General features: G+C 59.0%; 1 protein-coding gene across 1 annotated transcript; it reads left to right on the forward strand.

The window, feature by feature from the left end:
- Positions 1-5: 5 nt before the first annotated feature.
- Positions 6-13,052, forward strand: LOC100545090 (cyclic AMP-dependent transcription factor ATF-7; the record flags this gene model as incomplete). Its single annotated transcript, XM_010726442.3, has 10 exons — positions 6-36; positions 1,812-1,930; positions 4,160-4,294; positions 5,216-5,373; positions 7,195-7,294; positions 8,381-8,494; positions 9,303-9,449; positions 10,228-10,425; positions 11,506-11,614; positions 12,709-13,052. Coding segments are annotated over 10 exons (1,326 nt in total), but the record flags the coding sequence as incomplete, so codon positions are not given.
- Between the last annotated feature and the right edge of the window lie 6 nt (positions 13,053-13,058).

The raw sequence follows: 13,058 nt of genomic DNA on the forward strand, positions 1-13,058 counted from the left end.
TCGGCCCGGCGCGCACCGACTCGGTCATCATGGCAGGTACTGCTCAGCCCCGCGCCGCGTTAATGCCCACGGCTGCAAGATTAATGCTGGGGAGCAGATGCAGCGAGCCACGTCTCTGCCTCCCATAAAAAGCCCTGTGATCTGCATTTAATCAGGAGGAGAGCGGAGCCGGAGGCTGCTTGCTGACTTTCTGCTCGGTTTTTTTTCCCCTTTCTTTACGGCGGTGTTGGGTTTTTGGTGGGTTGTTTTTTTTCTCTCTCTCTTTTGTTTTCCTCCCTTTTTTGTCATGTGGAGGGGGTGATGGGTGGATGGAGGTTCCTCTGGTGCTGGCTGTGCTTTTGGATGTGACAGCAAAGCTCCTTCCCCAGCGCAGGCGTCGGCTTTTCCTTTTTTGGGGTTTTGCTTTGTAAACCCAAACAGCTCTGAGTGCTGCAGGGTCGGCACAGCCCGTATAGAATGGGAAAAAGAAAGCACGTATCGGTGTCTGGCAGCAGAGCATCACTGCTTACTGATGCTCTCCTGCTTCGTTGGGATCCTATTCTGGGTTTCTGATGGGATGGGGGTTTGTGTAGGGCTGAGAGCAGGAAAATGCTTTCTGCAGCCCTTGGGAAGGACACACTTTCCCCAGATCCATCCCCATCCCCACTTTGGGGCTGATGGGGGAACTGGCAGTTCAGATTGCTGCGAGCCCTTGAGCCAGGCTTAATGTTAGTGTTAGGGTTTAGGTGTAAGGTGTGTGGGGTTGGGTTGGGGTTGGGGTTGGCAGCTATGGGTGAGGTCCTAAGAGAGCTGAGGGTGGACCCCAAGGGACACAAAATGGGGAGAATTCGTTCCATGTGGGATCAGCCTCACGGGAGCTGATGGGGAAGGCATTGGGGTGGGGGCTGCAGGCAGGCTCAGTTTGCTGAAGGTCGGTTTTCCTTCACTGAGCCCTTTGCTAAATAGAGGGGAGGTTGGCTTTTCCTCAGTGAACTCCCATCCGTGTTGGCTGGGAGGGGATGGGAGCACAGCTGGGGTCCCAGATCCTCATTTCTGCAGCTCCCAGAGGTGCACACACTCGTGGGTGAGATGCCAGCACAAAACACTTCAGGAAGGGCTGCTTTGTCCAGGGGTTTCCTTGCTCCCTCCCTCGTTAGCTTTGTGCTAACGAGCAGCAGGATTCATCCCCACCAAAACACTGCAGTGAGGATCTGGAGGGTCATAAGGAACAGAGCTCTCCCCGTGCAAGGACTGATTGAAATGGGAATTGGGCACTTCTGGGCAATTCCTGGAGGTTGGGATGGGAGAGGTGGTGGGGTGGGAGCAGTCCTGGTGCTTTGTGGCATCAGGAGAGCGATGCTGAGCGGGGAATGGCCCCAAAATTTTCAGGTCCAGCCCCGAAAATGCTGCAGAAGCAGCATCCCACTGAGATCTGCAGTCAGAGCAGGTCGTGGGCTTAATGGGGAGAGGTGTGGGCGAGCAAAGCGTGCTTAATGGACAAACCTTAATGGGGCAGGGAGGGTGAAATATCCCCCGGCTCAAGGGAAGCGTCCCAAGGACCCCCTTCGTGCTGGAAAGTGCAGGGGGTCCCATGCAGGTGGATTGCTGCTGGTGGGTTTCTCCTCCTCCTCTGATCCCTCTGTGCTTTTGGGGTCTGCTCCTTTTGGGGACACCAACCCCACTCCTCCCCTCCGGTGTCGCCCCTGAGGACAGGCAGAGCCCCAGGCTGGAAGGGACAGGACAGGAAAACATCATCAGGTTTTGTGCTGAGCGGGGGGTGCAGGAGGGGCACGGGGGTACGGTGTGAATTGGTGGTGTTGTGATCCCCCCAGATCAGACCCCGACGCCGACTCGGTTCCTGAAGAACTGCGAGGAGGTGGGGCTGTTCAACGAGCTGGCAAGCTCCTTCGAGCACGAGTTCAAGAAAGCCTCCGAGGATGAGGAGAAAAAGGCAAGAGGAGAAGGGCAGCCTGGGCTGGGGGGCTGTGCTGGAGGGCAGACGTTGGGCAGGACGTCCTGCTGTGCGCATGTTGGGCTTTTCCTGTGGGGTGACTCTGGCTGGCAGCTGTGTGATGGGAGCCCCGTTTAGAGCGGGTTGGAAGGGCTGATTATTCCCTTATTCCAAAGAGCAGAGAGGCAGTATCCCAAATGCTGTGCGGGTCGGGGTGGAAAGGACCAACCCTGGGGGCTCCGGGATCTGAGCAGAGTCCCTTCTGAACCTCTCCGGGTGTCAGATCCCCAACGATGCGCCCCAGAGGTGCAGTTCTGGGGTCCCCCCGACAAGGAGCAGGGCAGGGCTCCCCCAGCACCATCCAGATGCTCGGTGCACTGCAGTGGGGAGAGGGGCTGCGTGCAGGAGGGGCTGCACTCACAAAGAGCCCCTCGGCTGCCGGCGGCATCGATCCGGGCTGCCCCCGCCACCCCGGGGCTGAAGGACGGCGGGATCTCATCAGCCAGCAGCTCATTAAGGACGGTTCCCCCCCTTCCCTTCTCAGGGATCGGAGGAGCACAGCTGCGTGCGGGGCTCTTAGGCTGCCACATACATTTACGGGGTTGATGGATGGACGTCCGTCCGCCCGCAGTCAGCGGCGCTGCTCGGAAATAACCGCGGGAGCAGAGCGGCGTAAATCTTCCCCGAGATGGGGGACCGGGAGGGAACTTTGGGGAACGAGCGCTGCAAAGTTGCCTCTCTCTGCTCCTGGCAGCACCAATCCATCTCCGCTCAGCGCTGCGGGGCCGTGCGGGCCTTCCTCCCCTCTGCACCTTTTGTCTCTGCAGCTCAGAGCGAGGCTGCGCCCCGTTTGCGGTTTCGGGTCGGCGTGGCTGAGCCGCCCGCAGTCTCGCCGCTGGCTTTATAGGGAGACCACCCAGCTCCCGTTGCTCTGCAGCCTTCAGCTCTCGGATATTTGCCTTTTAATTTTTGTTTTGCTCCTCAGGACGGCCGCAGGCAAAATATTCCCACCAGCAATGAGAGATGAGAGATTTCCACCAGCGGGAGAAAGCGGTGGCTCCGAGCTCAGGGGGTGGTTTGGGTGGAGGGGATGTGTTAACCCTCCCCAAAAAGCTCTGCAGACCCCGCAGCCCCCAGCCCTGCTGGCTCTGTGTGCCCCCCCGGAGCTGCTGCTGCATCGCTGCGATGCTCAGAGCGTTGGCTGCCCGCGGCCCCACGGCTGCTGCCGGGTTTTGTCCTCCGTTTCCAAGGGTGGTCCGACAGCAGCCTTAATTAAAACCATGGGAGCAGCGGGAGCTTCCCTGGAGGCACTTTAAGTGGTTCGAAATTTCCCTGCACGTTAATCCCTTCTCCTTTGTGCTTCCCATCTCTGCTTAGCAGGGCAGGTACGTGGCCACAAGCTCCGGTGTAAATCAGCGCCAGAGCAGCCCCAGAGGCACAGATTTACCTTTTTGCCTCAATTTTCCCTCCCTGGAGAGGACTTCAGATGCAGCAGAGGAGGAGGTGTGGGTTAGGGGCTGGGCTGGGCTGCTGAGCAGGGATGGGGGATGGAGAGCAGCTCTGCGGTGCGGGCATTTCTGCCCTAATCTGATGCTCCGTGCAGGGACTTCGTCCGAATCCACCCCACAGCCCCATCCCGCTCCGTTCCCTCCCAGCCCCACAGAAGCAGCCGCTCTCTCGTGTCCCCCCCCTTTGTCACCTCCTTCCCACCCCCACCAGCTCCCCATCAGCTGAAGTGGGGCACGTGGCACTGCAGGAGCCCGGGCTGGCGGCGTGCTGCCATCTGTGGGCATGCAGTCGGGTTTCATTTTAATGGGGAGCCCATGGATGTTTAATAACTCGCACGGCTCTTTGTTTGCTTTCGATGATCGGGCAGTAAAATAATTCAGGCTGATTTATACAACGCTTTGCGGCTCTTTCTGCGGATGAAGGTGCCCTCTGTGGCTCAGGGCTTTGTTACCTGCTCTCCTCCGCAGAGCCCTTTTCGGAAAAGAGGGATGCAAAGAGTCAGGTCTGTCTTCTCAGCACGAGGTGCCATTGGGGCTGTGTGCTCACGGGGCCGGCGCGGCTCCGCTCTCCGCCTCGGGCTCCCAGCTGCTGCTTCAGGACCAATAAATAATAATAATTTGGCAGCTCAGAGCTGCAGCTCTTCCTTTGGGAAAACGAGCGGCCGTTCGGCAGGCGATGTGAGCTCATTGTCCTCTCAATCCGTCGCTGGTTTTTCCGCAGAGCAACGCAGCCCTGGACATGTCGCTGCCCTCCACCCCAGACATCAAAATAAAGGAGGAGGAGCCGGTGGAGGTGGACTCGTCCCCCCCTGACAGCCCTGCCTCCAACCCACGGTCGCCGCAGAGCAAGGAGAAGGTACGTCCGACCCGAGCCCTGGCAGAGGCCTCCCCCCATTTGGGTACCACTGTGGCTCATCTTGTTTGTGAAAGAGAGAGCAACGCTTCTTCCCTCCTTCCCCCCCCACCGCTCTTCAGACACACTTAAATCTCCACGTGGAGGTGAAGAGAACCTTCCTGCCTATCCCAGGAATGCTCTTCAGGTGGGGATGAAGTGCAGCAGTGCAGCTTCGCCCCCAGGGTGGGCTGCAGGTGGTCAGAGCAGGAGAGGAGCATTTCCCATTGTGGAGGCGTTGGCTGGGGCAGGAGCAGTGAATCATAGAGGGGATGACTTCCAAGAGCCAGAATTTCTGTGCCCCATTCCCTGCAGTGATACACGATCAGTTTGGGTAGGTGGTGCCCCTCCGTGCCTTAAGTTTCACTGAATGCCTTCAGAGCCATCAGAGGGAAACCAGAAGGGGCAAAGTATGGGAACTGCTGAGTCCTTGCCTGACCCACTGATTGAGCACCGGGGGAAAGGACCCGGTCAGCCCTGGGAGCACAGGTGAAGGCGATGCAGCTGTGCAAGCAGAAGGGATGGAGCATGGCTGCACCTCTCTTAGACCCCATTTAAGGGTTGACTGCCACTGGGGAAGGGTCTCTGTTTGGAGATCCCTCCTTGCGCAGTCCAAAGATGAGTGAGCACCTTTCCTTTGTAATGCCTCCCATTCTCTGGTCCCTTTGCTGCTATGCTCCCGTGTTGCCCTTCCACCGCATTGATCTGTCAGACTGTAATTAACAGGCAGCCAGGTTTTGGTGAAGGTGATTCATGGGATCGTAGAGTTTGGGCTGGAAGAGTCCTTAAAGACCATAGGATGGTTGAGCCGGAACGGATCTTACAGCTCCACTTAATAACTAAACAGTAACTTCGTGTCTCCTTTTATCTGTTGACCACCTTTAGGAGGTCGCTCCCAAGCCTGTGATCATTTCCACACCAACACCAACCATCGTGCGCCCCGGATCGCTGCCCCTGCACCTGGGCTACGACCCCCTGCACCCCACCCTGCCTTCCCCAACCTCTGTCATCACCCAGGCCCCGCCATCCAACAGGCAGCTCGGGTGAGTTTGTAGCAGGGAGTCCTTGCCCTGAGGGCTTCCCTCCTGTTATGCTTCCTGAGCAGTAATTAGGGACCCGGAGAAGTTCCTTGATTGGCAGAGGATCCGAGGTGCTGCGGCTGCTTGGGCATAAGGGCCTCATTGCAAAAGCAGGATGGGGTGGAAGTGCAGGAGGCAGGAACTAATTGTTGTAGTGTAATGAAACGAGGCGGATCTCACTGCAGGGAGAAACTAATCCCCAAACACAGACTCATAGAAGCTTCCACCAGGAGGTGCTCTGGGCTCCCACAGCTCTCCCAGCAATTCCCAGTCTGCTCTGAACTGGGGAGCCCAGCGCTGGGTCCAGTGCTCCAGGTGGTGCCTCCCCAGCACAGAGCAGAGTGGGGAGCACCTCCCTGCCCTGCTGGCCACGCTGTGTGCAGTGACCCCAAGGAACCGTTGGCCTTCTTGGCCACCAGGGCACACTGCTGGCTTGTGGTCAGTCATTGGTGAACCAGGACACCACTGGTGTTCTCAGCCACCAGGGCACGCTTTTGGCTCACGCTCTCCCTTTTTGCCACCGGGACCCTCAGGTCCTTCTCTGCAGAGCTCCTTCCCATGAGCCCAGCTCTGCTGGTGTCTGGGGACTCCCAAGCTGCCTTTGCAGCCTGGAGCAGAGCAGAGAGCTCAGCAAAGCCATCCGTAGGAAGCTGTCTGTGTCTTTAGTGGCTTTGGGATTTTCTCAGACAGCCGCTGCCTCTGCAGCATAACCTCTTCTCCAACCCTCTGCCCTCCTGCACGCTCAGCATCTGCCGTGGGAGCCGTTTGTTTCAGCACAGCAATCGACTGCTCCTTTTTGCCCCTTGATCCATGTGGACAACATCAGCACGGTGCTCACTGCTGGCTGCAGCCCTCGGGAGATGCCCTTATTCTGCCTGTTGTTCTGCCTGCATTCTGCCTGTAACCCAGGCTGTTCGGCGCAGAGTCCCCCCTCACTTGGAGACATGAGAAAATCAAACTGGAGCAATCTGGGCTTCAGTGGGGTTTTGTGTCCTCTGCAGCTCTCAGGGATGGATCCGTCCCAGAGCTCCACGGGGGGGTTTGGCTGCAGCCATAATGGGGCCGCAGCGGCCGCGGGGGGGTTGTCAGCGTGACAGAGATGGAAGGGAGGGCTGTGACCTCCCTACAGCTCGCCTTGTTAGCCTGGGATTTTCAAAGCAGCCTGGAGGATTTGGGATGCCCAATAGAAATGAATGAGAGCCGAGCGTTGGCGTTCCCAGGGCAGCCTTAAAAATTCCAGCCTGAGTTATGGGCACGCGGAGCCCCCCGCTCTGACCCCACTCCCCCCACGCCGCCGTCGCTCCATGCTGGCTCCATCCATCCCCCATCCCCTGGGCTGTGCCGGGAGGGGGGGCAGCGTTTCTTTCCTCCATCCCGGCAGCTCTGCTCTCCTCCCCGCTGCTCTCTGTCCGTTCTGCTCCCGGCTGCACCGAGCAGGAGGAGCTCCAGGGACGTTTTCCTTCCTCTCCCCATCGGTTGCTCCGTTCCCCCCCCTTTCCCTGTTCAGGACGGTCACCGCCTGAGCGCTGCGCTCTGAAATGGAGTGAGAGGAGTGAAATGGAGGCAGAGCTGTGCGTTCCCATTTAGCCAAGCGATCTGCAGTGGAAAAAAATCCTTGGTTGTTTCCATTTGTAGCCACGAAGCTCCGTCCCCGTCGCCTCCACCCCACCTTCCACATCCCTCTGTTCACAAAGTGCCCTTCGGGAAGGGGCAGCCCGGAGTTCATTTGTGCTCCCGGACAACGTCGGCCCCAAATAACCCCCGCGCCCTGGGCTGTCTTTGCAGGTCACCCTCAGGTTCCCTTCCGCTCGTCGTGCAGCTGCCAAACGGGCAGACGATGCCTGTCCTGCCCGGCCCCCCCATGCAGATGCCGTCTGTGATATCGGTAAGGGAAGCGCAGCACGGCGCTGCGAGGCGGAGGGGAGGGAGGGACGGCGCTTTTCCCCCTGCCAAGGCACTTCCGTGCTGCAGACATTAAAGCGTATCTCCCCCCCCGCCGCAAGATAAGGCTTGAGCGGGAGGGGAGGGGTGGGTTTGTGGGGGGCAGCTCTGGCAAGGCAGCAATAACGCGGCGATCACACTAGAGGGCAATCAGTCTGGAGGAAAAACAAAGCCGTGCCCAGACAGATGGCTCACGCCGTGGATCGAGGCTGGGAGCTGCAGGGGCACTGATTACTGCTCCCATTTGGAGCTGCGTGCTGCAGTCGGAACCATCCGAGCTTGCAGTGAACGTGTTGCTCTTTGCAGGCCAGCAAAGCCCCCTCCCCTCCACCCCCCCGGAGTCACCAGAGTGCCTGCAAATGTTCTCCTCACGTGTTGGGCTTTTTGCATGCAGGGAATTGCCCGTGGTGCAGAGCTCAGGAGCAGCTCTGAGCCCCCCCGAGAACCTCAGCCCCCCTCCCCGGGCACGAATCCTTCTGTGTTTTGGTTTTGGAGCGAATCGCAGCCAAATCTGCCCCAGGTGGAGGGGAGGTCGGTGTCAGAGCAGGCAGCCCCGCGCAGCTCGTGGGCACGCAGCTCTGTGCCATGCTGCAGGCTGCAGCCACGGCTTTGGGGCTGCACTGCTTTGCAACAGCGGACCTGAGCGGCGTGCTAACGCAAGTGCAGGTTCTGTTTTTCCCCGTGGCGAGGGCAGAGCTCTCCTTGCTTAGCAGGAGGAGACGCTTCGATGCACCCCGGTGCTGCTGCAGCTCTGCAGCGCTGCCGAGAATCGGAGCGCTCCGTTCCCTCCCTCCCCAGCCAGGGATGAGGAGAGGAGGGAGGTGTGGGGCTGCTGCGGCCGGGCAATCCTTCACCAGCAACCGTGGCCACCAAAGGGGCGGCTGCTGCCCTGGGCTGACAGCAGCACTGATGGATGGAGGCAGTTAAATGCCGAGATTTGTCAGGGCTGATAAATGCGCTCGGTCGGGGAACGATTGCGGAGCTCGTTGGCACCGCGGCTCCTAACGCTGCGTCGGTTCCTCCCCGTCAGCTGGCACGGCCCGTGTCCATCGTGCCCAACATTCCCGGCATTCCCGGGCCGCCCATCAGCAGCAGTGGCTCCGTTTCCCCGTCGGGTCTCCCCGTGCACTCAGAAGCCAAAATGGTGAGTGTGCAACGCGTGCCCGCAGCGTTCCGTTTGCGCCGGCCCCTCCACGAAGGCTTTTTCCCCGTTTCCCTCTTTTGCAAAGAGCCGCTCCGAAATGAGTCAGAGTGCTGCTCTGCGCTGGGATCAGGTGCTGGTGGGGCTGCTGCTCTGGCTGGCAGGGTGGGCACTCAGTGCTGGTGGGACGCAGCTCAGCCCAGCGTTGTTTGTGCAGAGCTGCTGCCCGCAGTTCCAAGGTAACAGATGGGCTGGAGGTGGGCTTGGGGATGGCAGAGCCAAGAGCAGGGATGCTGTGCTGCAGTCGGAGGATCTGGGTAATGGGTTTTGTGCAGAGCCTTCAACTGAAGGTTTGTGAGGAAAAAAACACCTCAATTCTAGAACTAAGGGCAGCGAAACGCCATTGTTTTTTGGGGGTTACAGATCTGCCTCCTGGCAGCGCTGTGCTGTTCCATGCTGCCCCTCTCCGTCCCACCACCAAGTGTCTGCAGAGCTGCACACTGGGCGGGATACCTCAGAACGCTCGAGGGATGAGAGGAGCCACCCTGCCCCGCTGCCCGGATGGGGCTCCATCATCCCCTTCCCATCCCCATGTGGTCCCGCTGGGCCGGTCTGGGGATTCGGGCACCTGTCTGAGCTGGAAGCTGCTGCCTGCCTTGGGGCAAACCAGGCGGTGGTGGTGGCTTCACTTGGGTTTGGAACGGCCGCTGCCACTCCTCAGTCACCTGGTTCCCTGGGTGGGAAAGGAGCTGCATTAAGCCTCAGCGGAGCGGGGAAGGGGTGACTGATGTCCTTTGTTCTCCTCTGGCAGAGGCTGAAGGCCAGCTTGACGGCGTCTTCCTCGCTGAACGGCAGCAGCCTGCTGGTGGGCTCAGCCAGCACGATGGTGACGGCGCGCCCGGAGCAGAGCCAGATCCTCGTCCAGCACCCCGACGCTCCATCGCCAGCTCAGCCTCAGGTCTGCTGCTGCTCAGCCCCGGCGCTGGGGGTTACTGAGCCTCAGGGAGAGGGGAGCAAACCTCACACCGTCCTGGTTTGCAAAATGGGTTAAAAACTTTGTTTTTCCAAGCGCTGCTTCAGCTCTCGAACGCCACCAGGCAGAAAAAGAACTCCACCAAGGCGTTAAACTGCTTGACAAGGGCTGGAGTTCTGAAAGAATATTTTGCTCCCTTCTCCCCGTTCGATTACGAGGGTTAAACGCTCCTCTCTCAGGCAATCAGCTCCGGCAGCTCCTGCCAGCTCACCAAATGCCAGCCCTCCATCAGCACCGCCACCTGCTCTGTCAGTTACAGCGCCTTCCAAAAGTTTTAATGTCCATCTGCTGCCTGACAGCCCAGCAGCCGCAGTGGCAGAGCCCACCAGGTTGGGACCCCGCACCCTCCCCAACGTTTCCTTTGTTCTGAAATGAGACTGGGATGTGGTGTGGAGCTACAAAATCTTCCCGTTGCCTCCGAGAGTGCGTCTGGCTGAAGGCGTTCGGAGAAAATGGAAAGCAAATTAATCTTGAAAGCAAATTGCCCACTCAGAAGCCATTGTTTGTGCTCTGCCTGCGGTTACGGACCCCGAGCGGAGACGGCGCGTGGTTCCGTTCCTCCCCGGCCTGCTCTGCAAACCAGATCCTTCTTTCCTCCAGCCCCAAGATCCCACATCTCCTCTGCCAGACCTGGTGGGAAACGCTTGCTCCGGGCTCTGTTAGCTGCATGCTCCCTTTCAGCACCTCTTTTCCCCATCTCCAGGTTTCCCCTGCCCAACCCACTCCCAGCACCGGCGGTCGGCGGAGGCGGACGGTTGATGAGGACCCCGACGAGCGCCGGCAGCGGTTCCTGGAGAGGAACAGAGCTGCTGCCTCGCGCTGCCGGCAGAAACGCAAGCTGTGGGTGTCCTCCTTGGAGAAGAAAGCCGAGGAGCTCACAACCCAGAACATCCAGCTGAGCGTGAGTATGTAACCATTAAGGCTGAGCTCAGCCTGGCCGCTCCGGGTCGGTCACCACGGAGGGAACGCCGTCCCCGTGCTGCTGTCTGGAGTGAACTCCTCACTTATCAGTGCAGGTCAGGGGCTGAGCTGCTGGAAAGGAGCTCTGGAAAAGAACCTGGAGGTCCCGCTGGACCAGGAGCCGGCAGTGTGCCATGCTGGCCAAGAAGGCCAGTGGTGCCCTGGTTGTCCAACAGTTGACCAACAGCTGACCGGTGATCAACCGTGAGCCAGCAGTGTGCTCCAGTGGCCAGGAAGGCCAGTGCTTCCTTGGGGGAGCTGCACAGAGCACCTCCTGGTGGGGACGGGCTGAAAGCAGCTGTATTTATAGGGTGGAAATCTCCCTCCCACAGGTGAGAGCTCTCTGCTGGCACAGGGTCAGCACAGCAGTCCCAGTTCCCTTCATGGGGCGGAGGGCTGAGCAAGGAGGTTTCGCAGCTGCAGCCACAGATTTTTGTGAAGAATTGGGACTTTCTGGCTGCGCCCCTCGTGCCTACAGAAGTGCAGCAAATCTAAAAACAGCTGAACAGAACCTTTCTCCTTTTGCAGTTATCCCCCTCATTAATGCCCTCAGCGTTGGCCGAGGGTTGGTCTGCAAAAACAACTCGTGTCCATCCTGGCCTTTGTTCTCCCACTGGTTGCCCATGACTCATGGAATGGAATTTTTTTTCAATAGCACCGATCATGGCATTTAATTCTCTTCCCAAAGTAATTATAGAAACTGTTTCCTTGGGCAGTTCTGCAACGTAACTGACGGAGTTTCAGCTGTTTGTCCAAACCTTTCCATAGAGGCGAGTGATTTTGCTGCACAGAGCTTGGAGGGAAGTGGGCCTGAAAGCTGTGGGGGCTCAGGAAGGGTTGGGCAGAGATGGCACAGCGAGGGGCAGCTCAGGGGAGCGTAGTCACCAAATGCCCCCACCCAGAAGCTTTGGTGTCCCCAGGCCATCTCCAGTTCGATGCCAAGCGGCGAGCTTGCAGGACGAGCTGACAGCAGTGTGTCCGTATGTCCACACGTCCACATGTCCTTGTTTTTCAATCGCAGAACGAGGTGACGCTGCTGAGGAATGAGGTGGCTCAGCTGAAGCAGCTGCTGCTGGCTCACAAGGACTGCCCCGTCACCGCCCTGCAGAAGAAGACCCAGGGCTACCTTGGTGAGCGCTGCCTTCTGCTGCTGCTGCCAGGAGGTTCAACGGCAGCAGGGACCACAAAGGGAGGGAACCTTTGCCTCAGGCTTTGCCCCATCACCTCCTGCCCGCTGTCTCCGCCTGCAGCCTCACGTGGCCTTTTTGTCCCTGCGCTGGGGGGCATTGCACCCACACAGCCGCTGCGGGCAGCACGCAGAGCACTCCATGGCTTTAAAGTCAAAGACCATCGCTGCTCTGAAAGCGGGCTCAGGAACGGGCAGGCTGTGTCAGTGGCATCCCGGGGCTCCAGATCTCCTTCCCTGCGACTGGCATCAGAGTGGTTCAGGAAGCTGAAGGCCTCATTTTTATCTTCCCATTTTCTTCCTTTCCTTCCTCTTATTTTTTATACCACCTATTTCGTTCTCAGCTAGGCAATCTGCCTGGCTGCTTCTTACCTCATTGCGTTGTGTTTGTGCAGAGACCTTTGGAGGACTCTGCCCCCCCTCCCAACTTTACAGTTCCCATTGCAGTGTTACGTTCAGACCCTCATCAGCTTCATTTCCAGAGCTCACTCTCTTTTGCCCAGTTGTACCAGTGGGGGGATTGGGGTGGAGCTGTGGCTCCTGTTGGGCTCAACCCTTCAGTTCTGGGCTGAGAGGTGAGCATTCAGGAATCTCAGAACCACAGAATGACAGCATGGATGGATTGGGAAGGTCCTGAAAGGTCATAGAACTGTAGGGTGGTTGGGTTGGAAGGGTTTGTAAAGGTCCCAGAGCCATGGGATGGTTGGGTTGGGAAGGTCCTGAAAGATCACAGAGCCATGGGGTGGTTGGGTTGGAAAGGTCCTGAAAGGTCCCAGAACCATGGAATGGTTGGGTTGGGAAGGTCCTGAAAAATCACAGAACTGAGGGATGGTTGGGTTGGGAAGGTCCTGAAAGATCACAGAACCATGGGGTGGTTGGAAGGGAAGGTCCTGAAGATCACAGAGCCATGGGATGGTTGGGTTGGAAAGGTCCTGAAAGGTCCCAGACCCATGGGGTGGTTGGGTTGGAAGGATTCTTAAAGAGCCCAAAAGCACGCAATGGTTCCCCAACCACTTCTCCGTTTCCCCTTCTCCCCAGCAGAAAGCCCCAAGGAGAGCTCGGAGCCCACCGGCTCCCCTGCGCCCGTCATCCAGCACAGCTCCGTCACCGCGTCCCCCAACGGGCTCAGCGTCCGCTCGGCAGCCGAAGCCGTGGCCACGTCGGTGCTGACGCAGATGGCGAACCAAAGGACAGAGCTGGCCCTGCAGCCACACGTCATCATGGCCCCACAGTCGCAGTCTGCCGGCAGATGATGCTCGTGGCCCCGAGGACTGAGCGCGGCCGCCCCCCTTCCCTCCCCCCCACCGCGGGACGGCGCGGATTTGGGGTTTGGTTTTCTTTGCTTTGAGCGAAGGGCGGCTGTGGGGCTTCTGAGGCTGCGCCGCGGC

Source organism: Meleagris gallopavo (genome assembly GCF_000146605.3).
Source record: "Meleagris gallopavo isolate NT-WF06-2002-E0010 breed Aviagen turkey brand Nicholas breeding stock chromosome 22 unlocalized genomic scaffold, Turkey_5.1 Chr22_random_7180001863466, whole genome shotgun sequence".
NCBI lineage: Eukaryota > Metazoa > Chordata > Aves > Galliformes > Phasianidae > Meleagris > Meleagris gallopavo.